The 16,731-nt window shown below is 43.5% G+C and overlaps 1 protein-coding gene across 3 annotated transcripts in view; it reads left to right on the top strand.

Annotated features, from left to right (window-relative positions):
* Nucleotides 1–16,731, top strand: part of CAMK1D (calcium/calmodulin dependent protein kinase ID) — a 366,122-nt gene that overhangs the window by 309,951 nt on the left and 39,440 nt on the right. For all 3 annotated transcript variants that reach the window (XM_048836583.2, XM_048836584.2, XM_075124546.1), the window contains exon 6: nt 11,698–11,773. In XM_048836583.2, the coding sequence (XP_048692540.1) occupies nt 11,698–11,773 (76 nt within the window). The remainder of the gene's footprint in view (nt 1–11,697; nt 11,774–16,731) is intronic.

Genomic DNA, 16,731 nt, shown 5'->3' with positions numbered 1-16,731 from the left:
TGTTTTCCTGTCTGTAAAATGGGAATAATGGTGGTGACCTTTGTAAAGTGCTTTGAGATCAATTGATGAAAGGAGCTATACAAGAGACAGGGGGTATTGTTATTATATAGCCAGATTTAGATCTTTAAGGCCTGGTTCTGATCTATCTTACACCAGTGTACATCGGAAGCTACAATACTTAAGTCAGTGACAAAAGATTAACAGTTTTAGGGGTCAGTTCTGCTACACCTGATGCACTGAGCTGTAAAACTGTTAGCCTTTTAACATGCTGAAAATGGATCATTTATTCAGACTCTTTGCTTCCCGTCTTTCTGTCCGTTTCTGATACATGACAGTACTGTTCCAATTAGCTTCTTATGCTGCACGCACTGCCATGGTGCCTGAGTACCATGACTAGTAAAGATTTTAGTAGACTGGAGAGGCGAGGTGTTCCTCCACCGAAGCCCTGCCGGTGTAGTCCCTATCGTTTCATGATAATCTAGGTGTTGAATGACAGTCTTTTTCCGCTATTGTTTCAGCTAGGTCATCTGGTGCTGCAGTAAAGCCTCAGTGGCTGGTAACTCCCAAGAGCATCCCTCGTGCCTTTTTTAAGATAGGTACAATGCCCAGTGCTTCGTTATCGTAGCTGGTTTTAAGGAGAAATCGCCCACTTTTGTTAGTTCAGCCGCTTCATTTTTAAACCCCTTGGGAACATGTGGCTCAATACCTCCGGGCAAAAGGCAGGTCTGTGAGGTTATTAATATCCACTATTATTATTATTATTTAGCATTTATATTGCGGTAGCGCCCAGAGGCCAACCCAATAGGGACCCCATTGTGTGAGGCACTGTATAAACACCGTGGCCTTGTCTTCACTAGCGAAACAAAGGTGGGCTCTTAGCTCGAGGTAAATGATGACAAGGCAGTTTGTTGTTTTAACACAAGTTAGCAGGTCGAGGGTCGTCCTCCCGCGCCCGCCCCCTGGAAGTCTTTAGCTGACCTTTAACTAGTAAATGATAGTTCCTTCCCCAAACAGCTTCCAGTCTAGAAAGTGTTGAATGCACTCAAGTTCTAGCCAAGCTGATGGGAGAAGGACTCTGCACTTTACAGGATCAAGCCCTCTAGTGGCTGGGACAAAAGTGAAGCTTCATATAGGGCTGTTCTACTTCCATTGGCATAGCTACATCTCTCAGGGGTGTGAACCCCCTTTCCCCGAGAGACATAGCTCAGCAGACCTAACCCCCAATGTAGACAGCGCTAGGTCAATGAAAGAATTCTTCCATTGACCTGGGGAAGTGGATTAACTACAGTGACAGGAGAACCCCTCCCAGCGCTGTAGTGAATGTCTACACTCAACCACTACCACAGTGCAACCTCTCCGCTGCAGCTGTGCCGCTGTAGCGTTTTAAGGGTAGACTTAGGGCAAAGCTTCACGAGCAACGTCAAAGCGTTGCTGCGGCAGTGCTTTAAACGGGGCTGTGTAGTCGCAGCACCAGAGCTGGGAGAGAGCTCTCCCAGCGCTGTCAAAAAACCACCTCCACAAGGGGTGTCGCTCCCAGCGCCGGTGCACTGTCTACACTGCCACGTCACAGCGCTGAGACTTTCAGTGCTCAGGGGGGTGTTTTTTCACACCCCCTGAGCGAGAAAATTGCAGCGCTGTAAAGTGCCAGTGTAGACGAGCCCATAGGCTCAGTTTTGTTCCAAAAGAGGGTGGTAAGTGATACACTGAACTGCTGTCTACCTGGTTCAGTCACTTGCTAAGCAAACAAAATGTGTAAGTAGAGTTAAACGTCTTGATACATATCACTGTTTTCTTTCTAAAAAGTAAATGATTACTTATCAAGTTAGAATGCCTCGGAAATGGTCTGTGAGGGTCTAATGCCTAAAACCAGTAGTACATTAGCACATTAACTAGGCTTTTAAGTCCCAGCGCTACAGATTAAATCAATATGAATGGTTCAGAGAAGGTCTTATTCTTTCAGGAGGGTTGTCAGAGATACTGGTTCTGCGGTAAAAAGGTGACTGTTAGGATAATTTAACCCGATTAAACTCAATTAGGGTGTTTTCCCAAGAGATAATTTTACATTTTTACTTATTTAAGAAGGCTTCTCACATTTCAGTCTGTCCATATGACAATTACATTCTTCTGTCCCAGGCAAGCTACTGCCTTGTTGTCGGGGAGTGAATTTAGGGCTCAATCCTGCAGCCTGCTGAGCAGTCTGTCCTCGATCCAGCCAAGTGCCCAGGCACATGCTTCATTTTCAACACATAAATAGTCCCACTGACATTCCTCCCACCCGGCGAGGACAGTTTAGAGGTCTTCAATGCTAGTGGCTAAGTCGTGTTTCAAGCGGAGTTAGCGAACATGATTTTAAAAAACACCTTTTTCTCCTAGTTTAGACAGGGAGTAAAATTTTCAAAAGTACCTACGGGCATGTCTACACGACAATCTTAAATCGACCTATGTTACATTGATGTACAGCCACCACAGTAATTACTGCGGGGGAGATGTGCACACTACCCTCCTTTTGTCGGTGGTGCATGTCCTCACCAGGAGCATTTCCACTGACTGAAGAGGGGCAGTGTGGGGGGCTGAGAGCCAGGGCTCTCAGCTCTGCACGGCTCCCCACCTGGAGCCTTGCTGACCCCCGAGCTTCTCACCTCCCCATTCCCAGCTGGGAGCTGGAGCAGCCACCCAGGGCTTCTCACCTCTGGCAGGAAGATCCACACCCAGAGGCTGGTCAGCTGCCAAGTTCCTGGCAGGAAGAAGGGAGCCGAGAGCCGAGAGGGGCAGCTGGGCTCCCATCTGGGAGCCTCAGTGCATCCAGTACTCTCATGGGGGGGCGTGCATCCAGGAGCCCAGGTGGCAACCCAAGCTGGGAGCCTGGATGGCAGCCCGGCTTGGAGCAGAGACCTGGCACCAGCCTGGCTGGGGAGCCAGGAGCCAACTTTCTTGTCAGCTGAGCCAGGAAATAGACAAGACAGCCAACAGCTGATGTAAGGAACGCAGTGTCTACACAGACACTGCGTCGCCCTAACTACACTGACATAAGCCCTACGCCTCTCGTGGAGGTGGAATTATTATGTTGATGTAGTAGGGCACTGACACCGGTGGGAGCCAGGCTGTAGTGTAGACACTAACATAGTTAGGTCAACATAAGCTGCCTTACGCTGACCTATCTCTGTAGTGTAGACCAAGCCTAAGTTACTTAGGAACCTAAAGGAAAGATGTTTAAAAGTTACTAGAAATTTTAGGCATCTTCATTTTTGGCTTGAGACAACTTAAAAGGATTTGATTTTTGAGAAGATGGGTGCTCAGTACTTTCTGAAAATCAGGCCTCTTTAAGGCATCTCAAGTTGGGCACCCAAAGGTAGGGGCATCCAAAATCACTAATCCCCTTTGAAAATCTTAGCCAAACCAAAGTCCTGTTTCCAAAAGTGACTTAGGAGTCCAAGTCCTGTTGACTTTCAATGATATTTAGGCTCCTACATGCCTAAGTCACTTTTGAAAATGGGACTTAGGTGCTTTTGAACATTTTATTCAAGACCTTAAAGACTATCCCAGGCAAAAACAACAAGGAGTCTGGTGGCACCTTAAAGACTAACAGATTTATTTGGGCATAAGCTTTCGTGGGTAAAAAACCCACTTCTTCAGATGCATGGAGTGTTATCCCAGGCAATACTTCTCAATTATGCCTCATTACAGAGCCATGGTCCACACAGATCTGGTGGTATCCCTGTTTAGATCCCTAAATTAGGCACATCAGGAATGCTGAATCATGGAAATATAGTTCCATGGGACTCTCTAATGTATTAATCCCACCTAAATGTAACCTTACTGCTTTAGGGCCCAGTCCAGCTCCTACTGAAGTCCATGGAAAATTTCCTTCAGTGGGAGTTGGAGTGGACTCTTTGTGTCTGTTTTTCCCCCCTTCATTTTGGGTCTTTGTTTTTCATTCCTGAAAGGCCATTTCACCACATTTCTGATTTGCCAGAAATCCAGCAGAGATCTCAGCTCATGTCAAAGCTGTAATTTTATTATAGCTTTGGATAGGACATCAGGCCAAGGCACGAAAGTAATTAACAGATTTTCATGTTTGCTTTTGAGTTACTTGGTATCACTTTGAGCCAAATGGTGGAAAATACCAGTAAGTCTTTTGGAATATCTTTATTAGCAAGTAACAACACAAGGAGTTGTTTAGGCAGTAACATGAGTAATAAAGTAAAAATAAAGCATGAGTACTGCATTTGTCAGACCTTCCTCAGAGACTGTAGCCAATTGCAGCACAATGTTCCGGCACCCCCATTGCATTAACGTACAGAAAATAGGGATTGTTTGTATGTTGTCATGGCTGAAGCTGTGTAAATTCCAGCTTGGCCACTTAAAGCTTTCTTTGTAACAACAGATAGGAAAGAACCATCCCTTAAATATGTGTTCTACCTCTCCCTGTGTACCACAGGAAATATTTCCTCTCCCCGCTTGGAGTTCACACCTTTCCTGTACTGTAGACTGCAATCATTCTTTACAAATACTGTTCTGCTCAGTAAGGAGCTGCACCCAGCTCAAGCAGGTGACCTGGATGCTCGGGGGGATCTATGGGCAGGTGGACGAAGGAGGCACCCTCCTCACGAGCTTATGGAGCTGCTGCAGAGCTGCTCTGTGAATCCTGCTTTGCTGTTGTGGCTGAAGCAGTCTTCAGTACCCCTACTACAGAGGAGGATTCATGGAGTGAGATGTTCTCCAGCCCTGACTCTCCCTAGGCCAACCAATGCCCTGCCCTCCCCAACCTTCCGTGGCACCTCTTGGAATCCACTATGACTAAGGCTAAGATTTTGTCACAGATATTTTAGGAAAAGTCACAGACAGGTCATGGGCAATAATGAAAAATTCACAGAAGCCCGTGACTTGTCCCTGACTTTTACTAAAAATATCCATGATAAAATGAGAAGCCTGGACAGTTGCGGGTGAGCTGGGACTTCCAGGGGCCCCCTCCGCTGGGGGCTCCAAACTCTGGGGGTTCCTCCTGCCACCAAGGAGCCCGGGAGCTCTGGGGATCCCTGCTGCCGCCCACAGTGCTGGGGAGATGCAGGGATCCCTCCTGCTGCCCGCAGCAGTGGGCAGTGTTGGGGGTCCCTCCTGCAGTGGTGGGAGTTGCAGAGATCACCCCACCGCCTGCGGTGGTCAGGAGCTGCAGGAGGTCTGCCGGCCGCCGGCAGCAACCGGGGACCCTGCAGCTCCTAGCCAGGGCTGGCTGAAGTCACGGAGGTCTTTGGAAGTCACAGAATCCGTGACCTCTGTGACTAGCCTTAACTATGGCCCTCAGATCCCATTCTACAGTACTACTTCCTAGAAAGTCATTTCCTATTTTGTGTGTGTTCAACTGATTGTTCCTTCCTAAGTGGAGTACTTTGCTTTTGTCCTGATTGAATTTCATCCTATTTACTTCAGATCATTTCTCCAGTTTGTCCAGATCATTTTGAATTTTAATCCTATCCTGCAAAGCACCTGCAACTCCTCTCAGTTTGGTATTGTTCACAAACTTTATAAGTGTACTCTCTATGCCACTAGCTAAATCATTGATGAAGATAGTGAGTAGAACTGGACCCAGAACTGTTCCCTGTGGGACCCCACTCAATATGCCCTTCCATCTGACTGTGAACCACTGATAACTACTCTGTGGGAATGGTTTTCCAACCAGTTTTGCACTCACCTTATAGAAGCTCCATCTAGGTTGTATTTCCCTAATTTGTTTATGAGAAGGTCATATGCGAGACAGTATCCAAAGCCTTACTAAAGTCAAGATATACCACATCTACCGCTTCCCCCATACACAAGGCTTGTTACCTTGTCAAAGAAAGCTGTTAGGTTGGTTTGACATGATTTGTTCTTGACAAATCCATACTGACTGTTACTTATTATTTTCTAGACATTTGCAAATTGACTGCTTAATTGTTTGCTCCATTATCTTTCTGGGTACAGAAGTGTACCATAACTCCCTTTTGTTTCCCCTACTTTAGGGAAATTGGCACTAGTGTAGCTACACTGAAGTAGCTAGCAGTTAAACTCCTAACTCTGGCATGCACCATGCTTGTGCTAGTCCAACTTACTATGCAGTGTGCCCTGATGTAGGGAACTTAGAAGTCCTGGGTTCAATTCCTTTCTTCCTGTGGTACCTGGGGTCCATAATCAACCTATAAATATTTAAATCTTCTAATTTTCCTCCCTGATTTGTTGCTCTCCTCTGGAGATCACATGTATAAAGGTGGGATTTCCTGTCAGTTTACCTGAAATCACGTGTAACAGGAAAAATAGCATTATACTTTGTTCTTGTGGGATGGCAAAAACTGCCAGCAGGAGATACAATTATGGGAGCAAATGAGGGCCACGTTCAGCCCTCGGGCTAGGGGGGACCACTGGTAGTGTCCTGTCAGCACACTCTAATAACTAACTTCATGCAGCATGCTCAGCAAGCTTAAAATCTCATGTGCTAAACTCTTTTCAAGAACATGAACTGCTACTATCCTTCAGCATTCAGTTATTGCATTTTCTGGGAACTTATTAGTGTGTTCTAACAGAGCACGACCACTCACTTTGAAGGGCCGAAGCCAGCAACTTTTCTAATTCCTTTTCTAAAAATCTCTTTTCAGAACAACCCTTCCATTTTTCTTTCCAGATTATTTTAAATGAAATTGTGAAAAACACCAGGTAGCCAGGGCTGGGAAGTCAAGTGTTCTGTTTATCTGAAGAACAGAAAGAGGTAGTGCTATTTTCTCTCACGTGCCTTACTGCCTGCTATTTTCTCTCACATCTTGACTACCTCTCCAGAGATTGCCAGCTGCAGTCTCAGTGGGCATCATTTCTAGTGGTGCTTTTGGGGCTATGTACGTTGGACTGCTTACAAATTAAATGAGACCATTTCACAGCTGTCCACCAAACCCCCTTGAGATGGCAGTAATGCAGTCACTGCTGACATTGGCTGGATATGAAACATGATGACCCAGATGTGAAGAGCTCTGTGTGATAGAAGGTCCTATTTTTTGCCTTTAACATTTTTAATTGGTCATTGTGTATAGCATTTTAATCCAAACACAGATGCTTATAAATGCTCAGTATTGTTTTATAACATCTGAAACTATATTAGGCACTTCACAGGCATATAAAGAAAGATATTCAGATTGTAAGCTCTTTGGTGCAGGTATCATCCCTTAGTTCTGTGTTTGTACAGTTCCTACCACAGTGGGGCTTAGTCAATGACTGTATGGCTCTTCGGCATTATTGCAATATCTAGGGGCATGGGTGAATTCTCTGTCACTTGCTGTCTTTAAGTCAAGACTGGATATCTTTCTAAACTATATATTATTGCTGAAACAGAAGTTGTGGACTTGGTGCAGAAATTATAGGGTGAGGTTCTTTGGCCTGTGCTATGCAAAGAGGTCAAATTAGATGGCCACTTCTGACCTTAAGAGTTGTGAATCTGTGAAAACAGATAATAAGTCTCTGCCCCAGAGAGCTTAAAATATTACTGGAGACAAGAGAAATGAAGCCCTGCACCAAGAGAGCAGGGATGGGAAGAGGCAGAGAAGGATCATGAGTTCGCTTTGGTGGCTAGGCCCACATCTTGGTGGCATTTTCTTAAAATAGATGTTTTATTTTATTGCAATAGGATTATGATTAAGGCTGACTTTTTGCTTGGGGTTTTTTTGCTTGGTGGAGGTAGAAGGGGGTAGTGGAGGAGGAGCTAAGGGGAAAGAAGAATGGAGGAGGATGACAGAAAAGGTAGGAGAGAAAGGGGAAGAGAAGACAAGAAACTGGCAAGGGAATGTGTGATCTAGTAGCAAACATGGGAGACAGAGGGATGAGAGGAGCACAGACAGTTAGACAGCAGGTGTAAATAAAAACAGTCCTAAAGGTATGTTTGGTGTTCTGATTACATCTCCTTGTGGCTGGTGTGTAGTATGTACATTACATGGCCCCCTGCTCCAAATTCTGCTGCTGGAAGAGTGAGCAATGCTCTGGGAGCTGGAGCTTTAAGCTCTTCTCACTGCTGCTGGGGCAGCCTCGTGTCCTCAATGACTCCTGGGGAATCCAGGGAGGGGTGTGGTGATGGAAGCTGCAGTCCAGTCTCCTGCTCCCTGGTGCCAGCATACAGCCCTTGGCTTCATGGAAATTTAAGATGAAAACCCCTAATTTCCACCAGTGTGTAAACCTTTAGAAAATAGCAGCTCCCCAGGGTCCTTGGCAGAAGTGAGTAGGGCTTTTTGCCACAGGGCGTAACTCATCACATATGTTTTAATGAATTAGACCTACAGAAAGAAAGGAGTGAATTCTTCCCCACTTGTTAATTTCACTCTCCCTACCTCCATTTTCTGTCTCAGTTTCTCCGCAGCCATTTGTCTTGTTTTACTGCATAGCACCAATGGCCTCTTTTTTTTTAATCACAATTCTTGCTTTCGCCTCTCGGAGCAACATGAGCAACTGGTTCTCACAGCTCTCTCCGACTTGTTTCTTCAGATCACTGGACACATGAATTTCTTTCAGAATTCCATTGCCTTAAGTGTTTCTCCCCCAGCATATTGATCATTATGAGGTTTGGTCTGGTCTGGCCTGGCCTAGGGAGGAACGTTGGCCCACTGGTTTGGGCACTAGGCTGGGTCTTGGAAGACATGGGTTTCATTCCTTGCCCTGCCATGGCCTTCCTGTGTGACTTGGACTAGTTAGTTAGTGTCTCTGTTCTTAAGTTCTCTACTCATGGGGATATTGCGAGGATAAATACATTACAGACAGCGTAGAAGGTGTGTAGGGCAATGAAGGCCATATAAGAACCGTAGATAGAATAGGTGTCCGCCACTGCTATTATCACAAATCCTGTCCTCAGATGCATGTATGGAAGTCCTGTTGATATGTATCAAAAGCAGATTGGGCCACTGTTCTTGCCTTCTTTTCTTCACATGCCCCTACCTTAATTGCTGAGTTATTGCCCTTTGAAACAAAAACCTATAGCCATGCTACTTTAGCATTCAGAAAACTCTTTAGAGTCCCAGCCCTTCTGCTTTAGAAGCCACCATCCTGCAACAGATGCAGACGAAGTATTGCAGTCATGCTCACCTAGGGCATGATCGTGTGATGTGCTTAGCATCAAGTTGCAGGAGGCTCTAGTCAGATTGGGCCCCCAGTGCAGAGAGGAGTCTAAAAGGAGAAGTATGGTACTTTGCAGGCTTCTGAGAGGCGTGAGTGGTGCAAACTGAGGAAAGGACTATGGCCCCTGTCCTGCAAAAGGAACAACGTAGGTGGAACCTTGCACTACATGGAGTTCCACTGAAGTTCAGAATCCACCCATGCAGAGTCAATGTCAGGATCAGAGCCTGCAATGACTGTTAATGTTATTATTGACTTGAGCCAGAGCCTGCTCCCATTAAAGTCAATGGCTGCTTTGTCACTGACGTCAATAGGAGAAGGAGCAAGTCCATTGTTCATATATTCCACTCTCATAAAAATTGAGGCATGTTCTCAGTGCACAGGATGGGGCACCAGGAACCTCTGAGTTCTAATCCTAGCTCTGAAACTGACTCGCACTAGGGCACCAGGGCAAGTCCCTTAACTTCTCTGGGTCTAGTTTCCCCCTGTGTAAAATGGGGATGAGAACACTGGCCTACCTCACAGGCATGCCTGAGTGTTCAGTAGTGTTTGTGTTTGAAGATGAAAAAGAATTGTCCAGCATATGTGCTTAACATATTGTTAATCCTATATTTGAACAGAAGTGTTATCATTTGTTGTTTTGTAGTGGCCAAAGTCTGGTAGGCTGTTCTTCCTCCATCTCTAAAGTGAGCATAATATTTGCCCTACATCATAGGGCTGTGTGAAGCTTAATTCATCCTAACCTACAAGGCTCTTCGTAACCTCACTTCCAGCCATCTCTCTGTTCTCATTTCCTCTAGACTTCTCCCAGTCATTACTCCTTACATCTCCCAAGTCTATTCTTGGCAGATGAGAGCAAGGAGACAGTATCGTAAATAGGGTGCAGTATGAGAGAAGGCTTGAAGCCAAGTCCCTTGTCCTCCTTAAATCCCTCCTTGTACACTCTCCTCCAAGCAACTCCTCGTCATTAATAACTTCCACGCCCTCCTCCTCCAGAAATTTTGTCCTGGGTTCCTTTGCCCTGTTTTATTTAGACTGTTCGGTCTCTGCAGCAGGAAATCTTTAGCTAGGCGCTCTGTAAATGTACTGCATTGTGTACAGCAAGGGGCCAGAGTGTGATATGCTTGACCACATTAAGTGGCCCCTTTCTTTTGGAGTAGCCCCATTGTCTTCAGTAGGATTACCTGCAGAGTAAAAGTACTACTCAACATGAATAGTTGTGGCAGAACCTGGCCCTTAAAATCCTCAGTACTCATGAGAAAACCCTGTGCTTTTAAACCCAACACGGCAGGTCAACTTTATAAATATCATGAGCAATGATTTTTGCATTACTGTGGGCATTTTGCTTTGAAAATTCAAAAGCTTCTTTACATGAAAAAGATTAAGGCCATGGGGTTTAAAATTCAGTGTTAAGCATTTCCAGATGAAAGCTACCAGCATAGACATAGTTCTCCAGACTTTCATGTAGTAAATGTGCCTTTTTAAGGTTCAGTGATTTAAAAAAAAAAAACCCAAAAGCCTTTGAATAAATGTTCAGCCTCCATCTTCCACGGGATATAGTAGTTAACAGTTTTAAATGCAAATGAGGCTCAGTTCTTTTGTGTGTGTGTGTGTCTAGCTCTAATTCCTAGCTCTTTTAGTTTCTCTCAGTTATTGTGGTCTCTTTGCTCCTTGAGACAGAAGGGCAAGTGGCTCCCTCTGACTCTGACAACCGCGATGCTTCATTAGTCAGGTTGTAGGAGGTACAGTGACAGCTGTCTAGCTCTCATCCCTCTCCTGGAAACTTAGCATATCAGCTCAGTGACACATGGTCCTCAATTTGAGTTGCTTCCTGAAATCTTCCATTTGATAGCACAATGCCACAGAGCTGCCAACTTATAAATGTACATTTGAGTAATTGTGCAACACTGTCTTGTTTTTCTTCACATTACCAAAAGTTCTTTTGACGGGAAACTGATGATCCTGTGGCCTGATTGTCTTTTATATTTTTTTTTATGTGCTTGTTTTTGTTTTCAGTCCTCTAATCTCTATCGGAAGATGATGAGCTAACTCTGCATTCGGATTCAATTTTCTTTCAATAAATACTCTTTAAAACTTTCTGGTTTGGCCTTCTAATATGAGGCCTGAGTCTGGGAGTTAGGGAACAAGTCAAGGTAGTCTCAGCTCCCAAAATAAATAATGGGCATTACACAGAATTGGGCCTGGGATGTTGTGAAGGCCAAAACTATAATAGAGTTAAAAAAAGAACTAGATATGTTCATGGAGGATAGGTCCATCAATGGCTATTAGCAAAGATAGTCAGGGAGGCAACCTCATGCTCTGAATGTTTGCCAGAAGCAGGGAGTGGATGACAGGAAATGGATCACTTGATGATTACCTGTCCTATTCATTCCCTCTGGAGCACCTGGCATTGGCCACTGTCGGAAGACAGGATACTGGGCTAGATGGACCTTTGGTCTGACCCAGTACGGCCGTTCTTATGTTGGCCAAGGGATTCTATGAATGACCGTGGAGTCCTGCATGTTGGCAACACGCACAGTTTTGGTCTTGTTACATTTAGCTATATGACTTTTATTTTTCCAGCTCCTGAAGTGCTGGCCCAGAAACCCTACAGCAAGGCGGTGGATTGTTGGTCTATTGGGGTAATCGCATACATTTTGTAAGTATCTGTTAATTTTATAACTATAGGATCTGTAACACATACTCACCTGTGTATATTTTTCCTCTTATCAAGGGAAGCTCACCCCTATTGTCTGAGTCCACAGTAGCTGGAAAGTATATGGGAGTCAAGATGGAAAGAGTCTGGGAACCCCTGGGCACAGGGACATGGTGATGCAGTGGTCATTCCTGCTGACTAGGGAGCTGTGCCTATAACAGTGCTGGGGATCAGTGGGCACCAGCTGAAACCTGCTGTGTGTGTATGAATGTGTGAGGTCAACCTCTAGTGGTTGGCCTACAGGGAAGAGAAGGGACCTGCTGCTTGTGTTATCTATGGGAGATTCCCTTCAGCTCAAGTGAGGAACGCCGAATTATAAATGTCAGCATTCTGGGCCCAGCTCCCTGTGGGCGTATGTGGGTTAGATCGTAATTGTGTATGTTGTCTGCAGCCTTAGATTCCTTTCATCAATTGGCATTTGTACCATGTGTGGTTCCTTGAAACATGTTTAGGCTGCTGCAATAGGCTGGCTCAGATAGGCCAAACAGGGCACAGCTAACATGACAAACTTGTTCTCTTTGTTTACTGAAGCAGGGAACAACCCTGTTGCTACTAAGTATAACAGAAGCCAGGTTAGACCTGTTGATGCTTATATTTCCAGTGGTGGTATTTTTCCATTTTATACAAATGTCACAGTCAAACAAGTCTGCAGCAAAAAGTGACTGAAGTGCCACAGCATCAAATTGTTCCTACTTGGTTCCTTTTCCCTTTGTGTAAACATTTGATGGCTTGTCAGCTTGCGTAACTTTTGCGTAATGCAGCACAGCTATTTTTGTGTGCACACCATATAATTGATACATTATCCATTGCTGCACAGTGCATATTGTTTGTCTGTCAACTGCATTTTCTTTTAGTCCCGGGTATAAATTTTATGACCTGTTTTCCCCAGTGCCACCCAAATGGTGGTTTACTTCTTCTTTTTTAAGTATATTGCACGGTTTTTCTTGAACAACAACAACAACACAATCCTAAATAATGTCAGTTTTCCGACACTTTCGCTGTTCTGCTTGAGTGTCTGCAGTGTTCTCCTCTGAAAACATTGCTGACTGGTGGATTTTCCTCAGAGCAAGTTTTAACAACAGAAGGAGGCAGCAGAATTTTGCAGAGAGAATTAAAGCTATTGGCACTGCTAAATCCCTAGAGCCAAATCCTGCCTTTTGCAGTCTCAGGAGCACTGAAGGAGCAGAGCTCTTCCAGGCAGGATGGACGTATATTAAACAGGGCTGTCAAGCGATTAAAAAAATTAATTGCGGTTAATCGCACTGTTAAAAAAGAATAGAATACCATTTATTTAAATATTTTTGGATGTTTTCTACATTTTCTAATATATTAATTTCAATTACAACACAGAATATAAAGTGTACAGTACTCACTTTATATTTATTTTTATTACAAATATTTGCTCTGTAAAAAACAAAAGAAATAGTATTTTTCAATTCACCGCATACAAGCACTGTAGTGCAATCTCTTTATCATGGAAGTTGAACTTACAAATATAGAATTATGTACAAAAAAAACCCTGGATTCAAAATAAAACAATGTAAAATTTTAGAGCCTGCAAGTCCACTCAGTCCTACTTCTTGTTCAGCCAATTGCCAAGACAAACAAGTTTGTTTACATTTGCAGGACATAATGCTGCCTACTTCTTGTTTACAGTGTCACCTGAAAGTGAGAACAGGCATTCACATGGCACTATTGTAGCCGGCATTGCAAGATATTTACATGCCAGATGCGCTAAAGATTCATATGTCCCTTCATGCTTCAACCACCATTCCAGAGGACATACATCCATGCTGATGATTAGGGCCCTACCAATTTCATGGTCATAGGCTTTTAAAAAATAGTAAATTTCATGCTTTCAGCTATTTAAATCTGAAATCTCACAGTTTTGTAATTGTAGGGGTCCTGACACAAAAGGAGTTGTGCGGAGGTTGCAAGATTAATTTTTTTAATCACGGTTAATTTTTTGAGTTAATCGCGTGAGTTAACTGCGATTAATCGACAGCCCTAATATTAAATAATTCAGAGATCACTGGGGATGCCATTACTCATTAATATTCCTTTAAAAAAGAGTGGTGTTTACTGCCCTCAAGCCCTGCCACCTAACAGCTGCAAATATGGGGCTGCAGGGCCCAAGGCACATTGCTGAGTGAAGCACTCCTCCTCATGTGTTTTCCTGAAGCTTTGAGTCTTAGGTTAGTAATAGAGGGAAAGTCTAGCAAGGTTTTTCTGTCCATTTTTAAGTCAAGTCCTCAGTCCTGCCTATGCTAAGCATAGTACTTCAGCCTGGCTCAGAGGCTAGATGGTAGAGAACAGCAGGCCAGAGGCTTGGCCACTATTAGCATCTCTTTCCCAGTTACAGTTCATTGTAGAGTTTTTACCATAGAAATACTTATGTGTTGTTACGGCTACACACAAGCAGGCCTGGCTAGTGCTGTCTGGTTATGCAGAGATAAAATTAGTCCATGTTCTATCCATGTCCTCAGCTCCATTCAGCCATGGCACATGCAATCAAATGCTTTTTGCTGCTGATGTTTCACTAGTTGCTTTTACGCTCCCTAATACCCCTGTTTTATTATTAGTTGTGTCGGAAGGCAGGAGCTGTGCTCATGAAGATGATCAACAGTGAACCCCTCTGCAGCACTTGGTTAAGAAATAATCCTCCCAGTGATCTGTGTGTAACTATCAGATAGAAGGTTTCAGTCCTGCCCCTTGACACGTGGCTCAAGCAATGTTACCAATATACACTCTTTTCACACCAGTGAAACTATGTGTTTTGCTGGCATCAGTGCAACAGTATCTCCTATTTGTTTTCAAAATCAATGTGTGCTTGTGTTTTTCAAAAAAGATACACATACTGCTCTGAAGACTTAAAATTCCACTACCCTATCGGGAATTCCCTGCCCAGCAGGGTGAAATCCATTGAATAACAACGAGGTCCTATAAGAAGAGGTGGAATTTTAAGGCTTCTGGATTATATATCTAATAGGAATCTAATTTTTACTATATACATTAGAAAGTATAATAATAACAATGATTTGCCATACCAGCTATGACATAATGTATTTGCCACACCATTACTCAGACATCCCATCTCCAGTAATACCCAATACCTGATGCTTTGAAAGAAAGTGGAAGCCCCTGAGATGGACTTAGCCAATGGTAGATGTTCGGTGAAAAAGAGAATGGGATTCCCTCCCAGTCTTCATAGTAAATAGCCCTGCAGGCTTTTTGATACCACATTGATGGGAACAGTATTAATGCCTGGATGAAGAGAAAGTGACCAGTTTAGGATCTTCAGCTAAGATGATAATTGGCCTGAAATGAGTGACTACATCTGACTTTATACTTGCATTATTCGCTCACACTTCCAGAATAACTCTCTCAACCAGGCAGAGAATGCTACTATATCTAGACTGGCTAAAAAGTTCCAGTGGGTGAAGGTGAAGCCAATACCTGCTTAACAAGCCAGGCTGTTAGTTCCAATCATTGTGTGTGTTGAGGGGGGTGAGATTCAAAGTAATTTCTGGGCAGAACAGAAAACATTTACCAGAGCTTACTTCCTCTTAGCATGTCACCGTCGTTGGATTTAAAAAGATGGCAGTTTAGGGGAACCCAATTTAGAAGCAGGGCATAAATGAAAAATGTTATAAAATATTGTTACTGTTAGTGATTTAACTACATCCAAACAGAAACACACACTCTCCCAGGATAGTCTTAAGCTTATGACATTGAGAAAACAAGCTATTTCTTATGCATTGCTATTTTTGATGAATATTTGGCTATATAATAGATCATAAGCACACAGAAAAATGTAATCCTGATACGTGAAGATGTCTTAGGAAATGCTACCCTTCTTTCAGTGCCAGCCTCTAATGCTTTTTTATAAATCACAGCCAGATTTCAGCATCTGCTGCAATGGAGTTTTTTTAATCAAAAACTCATTTTATATAAAAAGTCATTACTCACAAGAACTAATTTTAGCAGCTTGCAACTTCCTCTTATTCCAGTTGTAACATTTTCCAGTTTGAAATAGCTTCATTGTTGGGCTCCGTTTCCCACTGGTGACAAGGCAGTTTTGGTATGTGTTCAGTTTAATAGAAAAAAGAGTGAGAGACTTTATCAAATTCCTATCCCATGGGTTTGGACCCACACGGACAAGCTCATGAATGCCAGGTAGCTAAAATTCTGGTCCCTCAGATTCTTGTACATGGCGAATTTTAAGTTAATGGAAGCAAAAAATAGAAAATTGCATTATAAAGTTGAAAAGAATTATGGGTTGCAGCATGTTCTGCTTGAGCCTCTGATTATTTATATTTAACAAATTATTGATAGAGTAACATCGTTACTGTTTTACTATTATTATTTGTTAAGCAACAGTGATCTGTAGAAGGCAGTTTCCTTCCCAAAAACCGTGCCATCCCTGTTGTTGGGTTGTTTTTTACTTTGATGTAGATGTGCATGAAATGATACTAATAACTTTATCTTGAAATGTTCCCAAAGTACAGTACAAAATGTAACAACCTGATATACAGGAAATAATTCCCACTACCACTGAGACAAAGCCCCCTACAGGGAGAATTGTGGCAGGTTTAGTAATACCAAGCATCACTACCCAATACCTTAGGAGAGGAAATGAGCAACGACATCCATCCGACACTGCAGGGGGAATTAATGAAAGCAGAATGTGGTTACCCATGTTGGAATTGGCCAGGATGCCAATTAAACCCTGGGAAAATACAAGCCAAAATCAGCCCTTCAGTAGCTTCATTATTCTTGTTAATGTGCTCAGTGTTCTCCATATTGTTGTGCCCTGGAGAGCTGTACGGTTCAGAGGTGGTAGTGTCAGCCAGAACGAGTGTCTCTGCTCAAAATGAGAAAAATACGTATATTCCAACAAT

Source organism: Caretta caretta, chromosome 1 (assembly GCF_965140235.1).
Source record: "Caretta caretta isolate rCarCar2 chromosome 1, rCarCar1.hap1, whole genome shotgun sequence".
In the NCBI taxonomy this organism is placed as follows: domain Eukaryota; kingdom Metazoa; phylum Chordata; order Testudines; family Cheloniidae; genus Caretta; species Caretta caretta.
This window is presented reverse-complemented; position numbering and strand designations above follow the sequence as displayed.